The sequence below is a fragment of the Arachis ipaensis genome, chromosome B05 (genome assembly GCF_000816755.2).
Source record: "Arachis ipaensis cultivar K30076 chromosome B05, Araip1.1, whole genome shotgun sequence".
Lineage (NCBI taxonomy): Eukaryota > Viridiplantae > Streptophyta > Magnoliopsida > Fabales > Fabaceae > Arachis > Arachis ipaensis.
In genome coordinates, this window is record NC_029789.2 from 28633664 (window position 1) to 28646335 (window position 12672).

General features: G+C 34.5%; 2 protein-coding genes across 2 annotated transcripts; one reads left to right on the plus strand and one right to left on the minus strand.

The window, feature by feature from the left end:
• Positions 3321-3862, plus strand: LOC110262790 (probable serine/threonine-protein kinase PBL20). Its single transcript, XM_021103484.1, has 2 exons — positions 3321-3505; positions 3655-3862. The coding sequence occupies exons 1-2, from the start codon at positions 3374-3376 to the stop codon at positions 3805-3807; spliced, it is 285 nt and encodes a 94-aa protein (XP_020959143.1). The 5' UTR covers positions 3321-3373; the 3' UTR covers positions 3808-3862.
• LOC110271866 lies at positions 6070-10214 on the minus strand. The gene is made up of 5 exons (XM_021123466.1): positions 9826-10214; positions 8245-8480; positions 7955-8170; positions 7107-7854; positions 6070-6354 (listed from the first exon to the last, which is right to left on the minus strand). The coding sequence occupies exons 1-3, from the start codon at positions 9992-9994 to the stop codon at positions 7994-7996; spliced, it is 582 nt and encodes a 193-aa protein (XP_020979125.1). The 5' UTR covers positions 9995-10214; the 3' UTR covers positions 6070-6354; positions 7107-7854; positions 7955-7993.

Below are 12672 nucleotides of genomic sequence, written 5' to 3' on the forward strand. Positions count from 1 at the left end.
TTATTTATGATTTGAAATAACTATATTTTTTATTTATTTAAACTAATATTTAGTGAATAAATATATTGTTGTTGAACCAGCCAAACAGTAATTTGATAGTTCGTAAACTGGATCCGCTGCAGACGTGGAATTTGATGGTCGAAAATTACTTACGCTCAACAGGATTCTACCACGTCTCTAGGATTAGGTTCATAAAAGGATTTTATCCCTTATTAGCTGCTTTGGTGGAAAGGTGGAGGCCAGAAACCCATACCTTTGTATGACTGTTGAGTGAGGTTACTGTGACACTGAAAGATGTCGCTCATATATTTGGCCTATACATTGATGGAGAGCCTGTGAGGGGCTGGACAGATAGTAGTAGCGACTTCCTACAAAGTCAGAGTATCGCGATATTCGGTTGCGAACCGGTTGTCAGTAGTTCTTCAAAATCTTATATAAAGCTGGGTTGGGTTCGACCCTATTGGAGACCGAGGAGTCTAATAAGAGATACACCAGATGCCAGATTTTCTATTTTTTGGGTTCGACCCTATTCACGGATAAGTCGACCACATATGCTAACGTGAAGTATCTACCGTTGCTTTGCGATTTCGAGCGGATCCATACTTATAGTTGGGAGTCAGCATGTCTCGCGCATCTTTACAGGGCGTCCTCTTAATCTGTTGTTTGTTTGGGCATGGGAGCGACCGCCGTGTCTTATGCCTGTACCCAGACAGTCCCTTCCACCGGCTGAGATACCAGTTGCCATGAGGTAACAGTTCCTATTTTAGTTCTGTATTATATTTCAGTTGAACTAGTGTCATTGTAGGTTGTTATTAGGCCAAGAATATATACCAACTACCTTAAGTATTGTTAATTTTGCTAAGGCTTACATATTGATGGCACAATGATGGCACAACAAGGCACCACAAACCACTTCTAACTGTATCTTTAAACCACAAATCTTTACTGCAACACTCTCAAACTCAACTGAGCTAACACATTCTCATATTAATTAAGTACACTAAATTGTGGTCTACAATTCAAAATATTTTTAGACCTTAGGATATATGGCTTCTACAATTCGAAGTAAAAAAGTGACGCGGACAATAAAAAATTCATAAACGGTTCTGGGATCTATCGAGGCCCAATTCTAGTCTCATGGTTAAGAAGAAAATGAAGGATGAATTCAGAGGAATATCAGAAACACTCACTAAAATTATTTGGCTATAGTATCTGCTATCTAAAATCAAAATTCCTTACTTGACAATCAAAGTGTAATACTACTGTGTGCTAACTAAATTTACATAACAAGTCCGATCCAAACACTTTGCGTCCGATCCAAACACTTTGCATCAGATCAATCCTTTGTTAGAAATCAATTGATAAAGAAAGAAGTATTCGCTGAACACATATATATCAGTCCAAGATTAGGTGGTAAACATATTGATCAAACTCCTTTTAACACCTACTTTCCTCGAATTCAAAGACAATAAGTATACAAAACAAACCCTTTAGTTTAAGGGGGAATATTAGGCTAATTTGCAACAGCTAGCTCATTAGTTAGTTGCATTGCTTATGCTAGCTACCCAATTTGTTCAAATTAGTTATACGAGTCAATTATATACAGATTTTGTAACTGTTACTATCAATTAAACAATATTTTGCAAAATAACTTCTCTGTATTTTTCTCTTCTCTCTAGCTTCTTTCTTTCTCGCTTTTTCTTTTCAATTTATTTCGGCTCTTATAGTTTTTCACAACTCTACTTAATAACTTACACATAAGAATTTAATATTGATATAGTATAGAAAAATAATTATATATGTAATTTTTAGAGTAAATAATTATTTTAGTCTCTACAAAATTTTTTATCAACCACTTTAATCTTCAACAAATTTTTATTCTCAAAATTTTTTTATAATTACTCTCATCAGACAGATTGGTCCCTAGGTCACTTTAAATCAATTGTTCCATATGTATTAGACAAATAAATCTCTAATAAACTTTATTATAAGATAATTAGATCCTCAAAAAATTTACTTTAGGACAAATTAGTTTTCTTTCAAAATCACGCAAGCATCAACCTGTTTGACAGAAATAATTCTTAAGCACTTTAATTTTTGAGAATAAAAATTTGTTGAAAATCAAAATGTCTGATATAAAATTTTTTAGAGATTAATTTGAATATTTATTCTAAATTTAAATGATGTATTGTCACATTAGTAAAAATAATTATATTATTTTTTTAATTTTTTCATTTACCGTATACATGGCACTACAAGAAAAAAGGCCTGTCGGCACATTTTTTTTCTTGCCACGCTTTAAAAGCGTGGCCAAAAGTGGTCAATGGCCACAATTTTATGAGAGTGGCGGTTGATTACTGATTTGGCCATGCTTTTTTTTGCCACGCGTCAAAAGCGTGGCCATAGAGGGAAATCGGCACGCTTTTATGAGGGTGACAACTAATTATTGATTTGGTCACGCCTTTTTTTGCCATGCTTTAGAAGCGTGGCGATAGAGAGAAACAAATACGCTTTTGAAGCGTGCCTAATTTGTCTCACTCTGGGCACTCTAAAAAAAGCGTACCGACATAGTATTCACCAATTTTTTTCAAACACTTTAATTTTTTTTCCAATGAAACACTTCAACCCTAAATTAAAGAAGTGATGATCCTTTCACTACTCAGGCCTTCGAACCCTCGCTGCCAGCCCTTCATCTTCATCACTACCATGTCCCAATTCATCACTACTGATGAGAACGCTTGCACGCCCTCTCTCCCAGCCCTTCATCTTCATCACCGCTGAGAACCCTTACACCCAGCCCTTTCTCCGAGCCCTCTATCGCACCTTCTCGCACCTGCTCTGTCGCAACCCTCACACCCTCAATGCAAGCCTCCTCCTCGGATTCGCCACCCTCGCACCCTCTCTCGCAACTCTCTATCGACGTTGCTCCGTTGGCGCACCCTGCATCGGCGTGCCCTCCCTCAGTGGTCTCTCTCTCTCTCGCAAACCCTAAACACTAAAGATGCTACCTCTCTCTCGCTCCTCCCTTAATCGGTGCTTTCTCTCCCTCAATTGGCGCTCAACCCTCACCATGAACACTACAAGGTAAGTAGTTCTTTCTTCTGTTTCTCTATTCCTGTGATAAGTGCCATTATTTTGGTTCCCTGGCTGTTTCGCTATTCCTATGTTGCAGTGATATGAAAATGAAAGTTTAAATATTGACACATTAAATTTAGAAAAATGTTAGGTTCTGATTTTTATCGTAAAAATCTATTTCGCTGTTCCCTGATTTGTTTGATTCTTGACCTATTATCGTAAAAATATTAGGAAAATGTTAGGGTACTGTTCTGTGGATGGAGAAAGAGGAATTCAAAGACTACTTGTATACGAATATATGTCGAATAAAAGCTTAGAATATCATCTTTTCAATAAAGCCTATGATCCTCTTCCTTGGAAAACAAGACTTGATATAGCACTTGGAGTAGCTCAAGGGTTAGCATATCTGCATGAAGAATCAAAAGTTCAGGTAAGCATTGCCATGTTATATTAGTAGTTTTAAACATACTTACATACATGAACTTCTAATGATATCTATATTTTTGTTCAGACACATTTGGCATCCAATTTTCCCAACAAACTAATCTTCTTTTTCTTCTAAAATGTTTTTGACCGAAGGTGATATATCGGGATTTTAAATGCTCAAATATACTACTGGATGAAAATTTTAGGCCAAAACTTTCAGATTTTGGCCTCACTAGGGAGGGACCGGAAGCTGGACATACTCATGTTTCAACTGCTGTAACTGTACTGATTCTGGTGACATTATAGATTTTTAAGTGATGAAGACTTTCTTGCTCGATTATTCCAAGTATCGAATTGTTGTTTTTAGTAGGGAATCTTCAAATGTGTGTGCTTGGTTCTGAAAGCTTTTTTTTCTTATTATTTTAGACCTGAAGATTCAACAATCATGATCAGTCTTGCTTGTGGTAGTCTTTCAGGCATTGCGTCATCAATAAGTGGGTTCTTGATGATAATGTTGTCTTTAATTGGTTTATCTAAGTTCTCAAGTTTGTTTAGATAAAAGATTTTGTATCCTCTTCTGCTAAAGGCCTGCACTGTATGTTGAACAAACTTTTTAATTATTAGGGGAATCTTTCATCTGAACAATCTTTTAAAGGATTACTTCAAAAGCAAACATGAGAAACTTTTCTATGTTTAGATGTAATTCTTAAAATACATTTTTTCCTTTTTTTCATTTAAAATCAAAATTAGAATTTATATGTGATAACTGAAATATGCATATACATTCCTTATAGATGAGTTGTCATGCTTAGTAGATGGAGTTCTATTTATTCGTTGGCTTTAAGTGGGGATGGCAACGGATCCCATGGGGGCAGGGACATGCCCCCCGGCCCCCGTCCCCCGCCGCCAAAACCTGTCTCCATCCCTGTTACGAGTAACGGGGACTCCGTATCCGCCGGAGACTGGGGTCTCCGCAGATATCCGCGGATTTTTGTAAAAAATAATAAAAATAAAAAAAATGAAAAAATAGAAAAAATTTTAAAAAACAAAGATAATCCCAAATTACATTAAAAAACAACTAAACATAATATCATATCCATAATTCATAAACAGTCAAACATAATTCATCACATCATAAAAATATAATTCTCAATCATTCTCTAGCCTTTTTCATCTTGTAATAGTTGTAATAGTTGTAATGGTAATGATGGTAGATTCTGATTTACTTGAATCCTACAAACATAAATTATAGAAATCACAAACATAAGTCATGCAAATCAGAATCGGAATAAAAAACACAAATCATAAATAACCTAACTCAAAAAAATTATAACACAATCACATAAATTATATAAATCAGAATCAAAATGAGAAATTGTAACATAAACAAATAAAATTACATAAATAACAGAATTAACAAAGCATCACATAAATCATAAAAATCAGAATCAGAATAAAAAACATAAATTATAGTTAACTTAACTCAAATCAAAGTTAAAAAAAAGTAAAATTTCTGATGCTTTAAACCACAAACTAAAAATCAATATCAGAATCACAAACTAAAAATTTCTGATGCTTCAAATCAAAATTAGAATCACAAATGCTTCAAATCAAAGTAAAAAAAATTCAGAGTTCACAGAAGCTACTTACCGAAAGAAAGAGCAGAGGCTTGGACGCTCCGGCAGCGAAGATGGCGAAGATTGAGAAGCGGCACAGAGGCTCGGACGCTCCAACGCAGAAGATGACAAAGACTGAGAAGCGGCACAGAGGCTCGGACGCTCTGACGATAATGACTCACTGCAGCTGTAACGTCGAGACTGAGAGGAGAGGATTTTAATGTTGTCGGTGAGGGACTGAGGGGTAGGAGGTGGCGGTCGGCGATTAGTGTTCGGCAGTTGGCAGTGATGAATCCGTAAGAGGAAATGGTTTGAAAGTGATAGAATTGAAGAAAGGAGAGGAGAGGATAGAAGAGAGGAGTAACATGAGTGACGGCTGGGGTTTGCTCCAACTCATATCTTTTATATATATATAACAGGGGCATTTTAGTATTTTCATATAAACAGGGATTAAACGAATCTCCACGGGGCGGGTACCACTATCCGTGCCCCCGCCCCATATAACAAACGGGTCCCCTCCCCCCGTCCCTGTGGGTTCAGAACACTATAAGGGGCGCAAAATCAAAGGCCGACGATTCACCTGACCGCCCTGGTTATGGGTGCCGGGATTAGATTTGGCGGCGATTTTAGGAAATTGCTGGTATAACCGCCGCTAATTACTTAGATGTTGTCAAGTTGGTGCACGTTTAGCGGCGGTTATAAGAGTATTTTTTTCTTTTTACATTTTTTACAATTTTAAGAGTTAATATTTTCAACCTTAGTATCTAAACTTGTAGCAAAAACAATAAGATTATATATGCAAAACAAAATAATATATTCATGAAAATACGAAGAAAACAAATATCTTGCAAAGAGTTGCATAATATAATTGAAAATAATGTTTTAATCAATCCAAAATATCTCCAATCCTAACATACTATATTTCACTCTATCATTCGGAATTGCTCATCCCTGCAGTGATGTCTGGTGGCAGCTCCTCACCCTGCCGTTGAAATAGATAAATCAGAGCACTCTCCATCGCCTGCCTCTTTTTCTTCTCTGCTGCTGCCTCATCCTCCATCGCCTTCCTCTTCAACTTCTCGCCTTCCAGCTCTACCTGCAGTTCAAGCAGCTTCCTTTGGGTCTCCTCTACTTGGATTCTGTTGCCCAGCGCATGTGAATTCGAACCGAAGAGTTGACTAGGAGTCGGTCCGAAACCCACACCATGTACTCTACCCGGTTTCTCTTTTCCGAAAACCTGTTCAATAGAATCATTTTTAGACAACATTCTAGAAGACTCATCCTGTTACTCAATCTCCTCAATTATTTCCTACATACACAAATTAGCAAATACCATCATTTTGTTGATGGGTCCATCAGAACACGCCAAACATGACGATTAATTATATCACTTACATCACAATAAAAAACACACAAATATAGTATTAAAAAGATTGGTATCAAAAGTTATTTACATAAAACAACCAAAATAGAAAATCTATTTCATAGAATGCCAACCACTATAAAAATAAATAAGGGATAAGTGAAACTGAATTATTTCGAACATAACAAACAGAATTTTCATAGTAAATGTGAAACTCTACTTAAGGATTGAAATCTCATGCAGTAACAACTATCCTAGGTAACATATTTATAATCTGCAATAATAACTAAGGAATTGTAATCCACAAATCAATGAAATCACAGATGAAACTCAACCATAAGCATATCATTAGGCACTCGAATTAGACCTGAGATTACTTAATCTGCACCCCAAAAATAACCTCCTTTATCAAAATTTGATGTAATCTTCGTTAACTACTATCCATTCATCTAGATTTAGAAATAACACAAACAATAAATCTTATGACACATAAATAAATAAGCCAGAGAAATAAATCACCAAAAAATAGATGAGAAAGATGAGAAAGAACATAATTTGTTGAATCAACTAAATGAATTCTAAGATAATTAGATAACAACAACATCTCCTTTCCCACAAGTCCCCACCATATCTTAGCATTCACCCTTTAAATGTCAACAGCCCTTACCAAAACCTTGTCTTTCAATCTTCCTTTATATTAGCTTTGAAATAATGATTCAATAACTAATAGCAATTTAACCAAAATAAATTCTAAAACCAAGAAAAAAAAGCTCAAATCTTTTACAAAGAGAAAGATTATCAAAGGCTTAAAAAGAGCAAAAGTGTCAACTACGAAAGAAATTTTGGAATTGCATATTTTTCCCTACGAATGAAGCTTATATAAATTATAATCAACATGGTGCCAAAATTTTATAAGATTTAAAAATTACACAGAATCAAATTTGAATGTTTGTCGGTCATATATCATAGTATAAATGCCACAATAAAATTAAGAAAAGATCATATAGCATTTCATATAGAAGTAAACTATTACCCTATTTGAGATCATAATTTTATCGATAATTATAACAAGTAGTACTTACACCAATTGCTCTTGCTTCATCACTGATATATGCGCCATCCTTTTTTTTATGTACTGTGATCCATAACTCTCCTCTACCGACTCTCCTTCCTTGTTGTTTTGACTGTAACAACAAAGTTTTTGCCATTACCGTATTCAACAAAATCAAGAAAAATTAAGTCACAGAGATAGTCTAAAGAGTGAATAAAAAAGTAAAGTACCTTTACTTCCATCCGCCGTGCAAAGCTTTTCGAACCGCCAGTGTCGGTATATAGTTGTTTTGATCGATTGATCGCATTTTTTCTGCACTTCTCCTATTGGTCCATCAGAGACAAAGGGCGATTAGAAACTGATAGAAAAAGACTCAAGGCAACATAAATGGTATTGTTGTGTAACAATGATACACTAGATTACATTCGTCTCAGGTTTGGCGCGATAGTCAAGGAACCATATCTAATGCTCTCGATCAATTCCCAGTGAGCGATGCTCAATATTTTGTTCAATCGTGAATGTTGGCTCATAAAAATCATCATACAACCTCAACCTTGTTTCCTTCCAAGACTTCCCCATACTTTTCAAAATATTTTTCTTGATAGTTCCTTCGCTATTTTCATCAAAGTGGAAAATTTGCTACACAGATAATACAAGTTATCAATAATTATAAAAATAAGCAGATTTAATTCAAAGGGGATATAAACTTTTACCTTGACACATTCGTTATAAACCTTGTTTTTAGTGATAATCTTACGCCAACTTTCCTCAAAGATATAAAATTTTTCATAGTCAGATCCCAGCAGACCAAGCACGCCACTCAACAGTCCAGCTTCGTCTCCAATTGGTTGCTTTGCGTTGTTGAACTTGAGCACAATCTTCCTACCGTTAGGCCATTCCAAAGCCTCCCTCACGCTTAGTTTTGACGGCTTGATTGTGCCGTCAGAATCTATAAGCCAAACATAATACCTTATACGTGTATCCGTTGTGGACAGCATGCGAGAAAATTAATATATAACATAATAATATTAACATAATACCTTATTATATGCTTAGCAAAAGAAGCATGATGGATTAGACCAGCATAAAACATGCATAAATTGGTGTAGAATTGCAACACTTGAAACAAATTAAAAAAAATGTCTGACTTTTAATGTAAAAAATTAATAATAAGTACAAATTTGAAATTGAGTAAAGTATTGTTTTTATCTCCAACATTTGAGGTAAGTCCCAAAGTTGTCCCTAAAGTTTGAATCGTTCTATTTAAGTCCCTAACGTTTCAAAATTGACTCAATGTTGTCCTGCTGTTAGGAATCTCTTAACAGAATTAACGGCGGGACAAAATTGAGACGATTTTGAAACGTTAGGGACTTAAATAGGACGAACATATTGGAGACAAAAACGATACATAGAAATAAATTTTAATTTTATTCTTCAATAATATCAATTTTTACGGTACATAGTTATTCAATTAATTTTTAATCACATCTAAGTAAATTACACTTAATCACATTAATTTTATTCTAAATAAATTTATTTTTTATAATTTTATTCTTAAAAATGTTTACTCATCATAAAATGTTTGTAGAATGACTAATACATAAACTTGTGGGAAAAAATGATACATATACAATAAAATAATGTGATTCAAGTCATTTTACAAATATTTCATGATGAGTAAAAATTTTTAAGAGTAAAATTATAAAAAAATAAATTTATTTAGAATCAAAGTAATGTGATTAAGTGTAATTTACTTAAATATGATTAAAAAATAATTAAATAATTATGTACCGTAAAAGATTGATATTGGTGAAGGATAAAACTTAAATTTATTTCTATGTATCGTTTTTGTCCCCAACGTTTCAAAATCGTTTCAATTTTGTTCCGCCGTCAATTCCGTTAACAGATTCCTAATGGCAGGACAACATTGAGTCAATTTTGAAACATTAGGGACTTAAATAGGATGATTCAAACGTTAGGGACAACTTTGAGACTTATCCCAAACGTTAAGGACAAAAGCGATACCTTACTTTAATGTCGGAGACAAAAATTAAATTAATATAATAATTTAGAATTTTTTAAAATATTTTGATAGGCCACAGAATACATTTTATCTAATTAAAAAATATAAAACAAGAAATAAAAAACACAATTCAAACAATGGAGAAGGTCAAATGTCATTGACTGTGTTGCAATGGAAAGCATTTGGGATGAACGAGTTAGAGTATAGTGTAAATTAACAATGGGTGGAGCCTAAATCATGTTGATCGAAGAAAAATAATTAAATACGCTACCGATGATCTTAACCGTCCAAAGCTCTGTAGTCTTGCGTCCTCTGTGACTCTGAGCTCCAGAAGCATCAAGGAGGTCGTCAACTTCTTCATCAAGAAGAGGTACCTCATTTGCATTAGCGTCCAAGTTTAGATTGCCTGGCAGCGAGTTCTGGGCATTATTTGTGCTCATCTATGAAGCAGGCCTTGGTTCACTTCGCGGGGGACGGAAAGGGCGTGAAGTTGCGGGGACACTATCACCACTTGCAGGGACACTATCACCACTGGTCGGGAGAATTTGAGAGCCATCCCATCATGGTGAGAGTCCGAAGTCGCAGTCGCTCCATTTGAGGTTGTTGAAATCCTGGTCCCAATTTTGATTTTTTCGTGTATCGACCTTTCCGAGCCATCTTAAACTCCTGATACCAACAAGCACACAAAAAATTATACAAATAGTCATGGTTCATAGTTGTTTTTTCTGATTCATAATCGCAAGTAGCTCATGAGGCATTTCATTCTTGTTTTTTTAATGCATGTTAATTTTAAATCTTTGAAATCGGCAGACTATGAGGTTTTCAAGAACAGAGGAAGGCAGGGAGTGGAAAGTTACCCTTTGAGGGTGGGGTGTTCAAAATTAAGCTAAAAACGTCACTTTCATTTCTTACTATCTTTTTTTTCTATTTGATCCTTACCCAAAACTTTTATTGTTGTCTCACTTTTTCACCAAAATTCATGTACAGCCTCCTTCTCAACTAATAGTGTGGCCGTTTACTATGTGTGCACTCAAACAAAACAAATATCTCAGCATAATCTGTACTCGACTTAGTTAGTTTACAAAGTAAACAACGAATATTGGAGAATGAAAGTGATCTTGTAGCCACATATAAAGCGCAATATGAACATTTTCCAGGGATGTCATGTAAACGAAAGCCTTGCCTCCAAAGTCACAACTTGGAATCAAAGAAAAATGCTCCTAATACAATACAGTTTCATGAACTATACCCCTGGGTCATCTATAAGCAAATTATACAGCCATGCATGTTGCTAGGTACAGGTAAAAGCTTCAGTCAAAATATATACATAAAAAATCATTGGTGGACGAATGCTTACCCGAGAAGAGAATTGAAGATGGGACAACAGCCTTTCAAAAGGCAAGAGCTGCGACAGACGAGAGAAGCGGCGTAATAATTCACACCCACACATCGCATCAATAATAAGTATCATTTATTATTAATGTATATGTTAATAATAGGAATGATAATAAATAAGTTTTTTATTTCTGAACCAAAAATTAGTTGTCATATCTTTTTTATTGAATTTATGATAAATAAAATTTGTGATCTCTTTTACTATTAAAAAAGGGATATTATTCACATATCGAATATAATGAAAAATGTCTTCTTATTGTACCAATAAATAAGTTATCCCTTTCTAATAGCTCACCCAATCAAACTTTACTTACTGCAAAATTATAATTACCATATTTCATACATAATTACTTAAATAAATTATCTGAAAATTAATATCATAATATTGACCAAAATGTCTAAACTTGAATACGACATAATCTTATTCCAATGCAAGAATATTGGAAAAAAAACAATGAAAGAGATACCTTATTCCTAATTGAAATAAGAATTAAAAAGAAGCATAGTTGGTTTCAATTTCTGAGAGATAATGAAATGAAAGAGGCATAAACAATTTCAGGAGATGTTACCACACATCCAAACTAATTCAGAAATTGAAATGCTTGTACCAAATGCATTTTAGATGATTCACTGTTAAGCACCGCGGCATAAATGCATGTAATAACCCCAGTTCCAGAATTATTGACCTAAAAAAATAACAACTGTACCAATCTTGATTAAATATCAGATTCCCTAAGTCTTTAATATGAAAAACTCTCTAGGAAAAACAATCTCTAATAGCAATATGAATAGTTATAAAGTCACGACAAGATCAACAAATAAGTCTCGGTTATCCTATGCAACCTGAATCGAAATTCTTCACCTAAACTAAAGCATTGCCCTCAAGGATTCAAGTATCGTGTTGCCCACATAGCCAAGTGCCACGCATTCTTCTTCTCAGGAGACATTCCATTATAAGGATATTCATTCTCTTCTGGCGTTCTATTGAGGTCATAGGACAGCATGGAAGCCTTTTGTCCAGCAGAATCTTCGCCATCAGAACTATCGGAGGAGACAACATCCTCTCCCTCCAATGAATCTGGAACCACCTCCCCCGATTCTTCAGATTCCTTTTGAATATTGTCTCGAGACATTCCTGAGAGTTGCAAGGTAGCCAAACAAGCCCGGATTAGGAGGAATTAGTGTGTGAATTGCTTAATCAAAAAGCTCAATATCTAGAGTCAATTGCTTCTTTAATCAGACAATAATAGGATTATTATTATTATTATTAGTGAAGCCAAGGGGTGACCCCTACTTCAAATATGCTGTAGATTGGGATTGAGACCCTATGAAATTCAACTAGGCCGAAGCATTAAAATTAATATAAAAAAGTAAAATATTATATGTACATAAAATTAATTATTATGATTATATATATATAAGTATGAATTCATATATTTGTTAATTAAATAATTCGTAATTAGAATAGTCAAACTCATAGTGGATTAAACATAATCAAATTATATAAACATCGTAAAAGCCGAGTCTTTCTTACTGTCCCATAGTCGTTCAAGGCCATGTTCTATGAGTTTGAATTCCTCCCGTGCTGTAATATCCAGTTCAACGACAAGAGAGTTTTCATAGCGTGACTGCACAATATACTATAATTAATGTATAAAATACTGGCTGGAAAAAAAATTCATATTCTAAGCTTGATATGATATTTGACATAGAAAAGATTCAA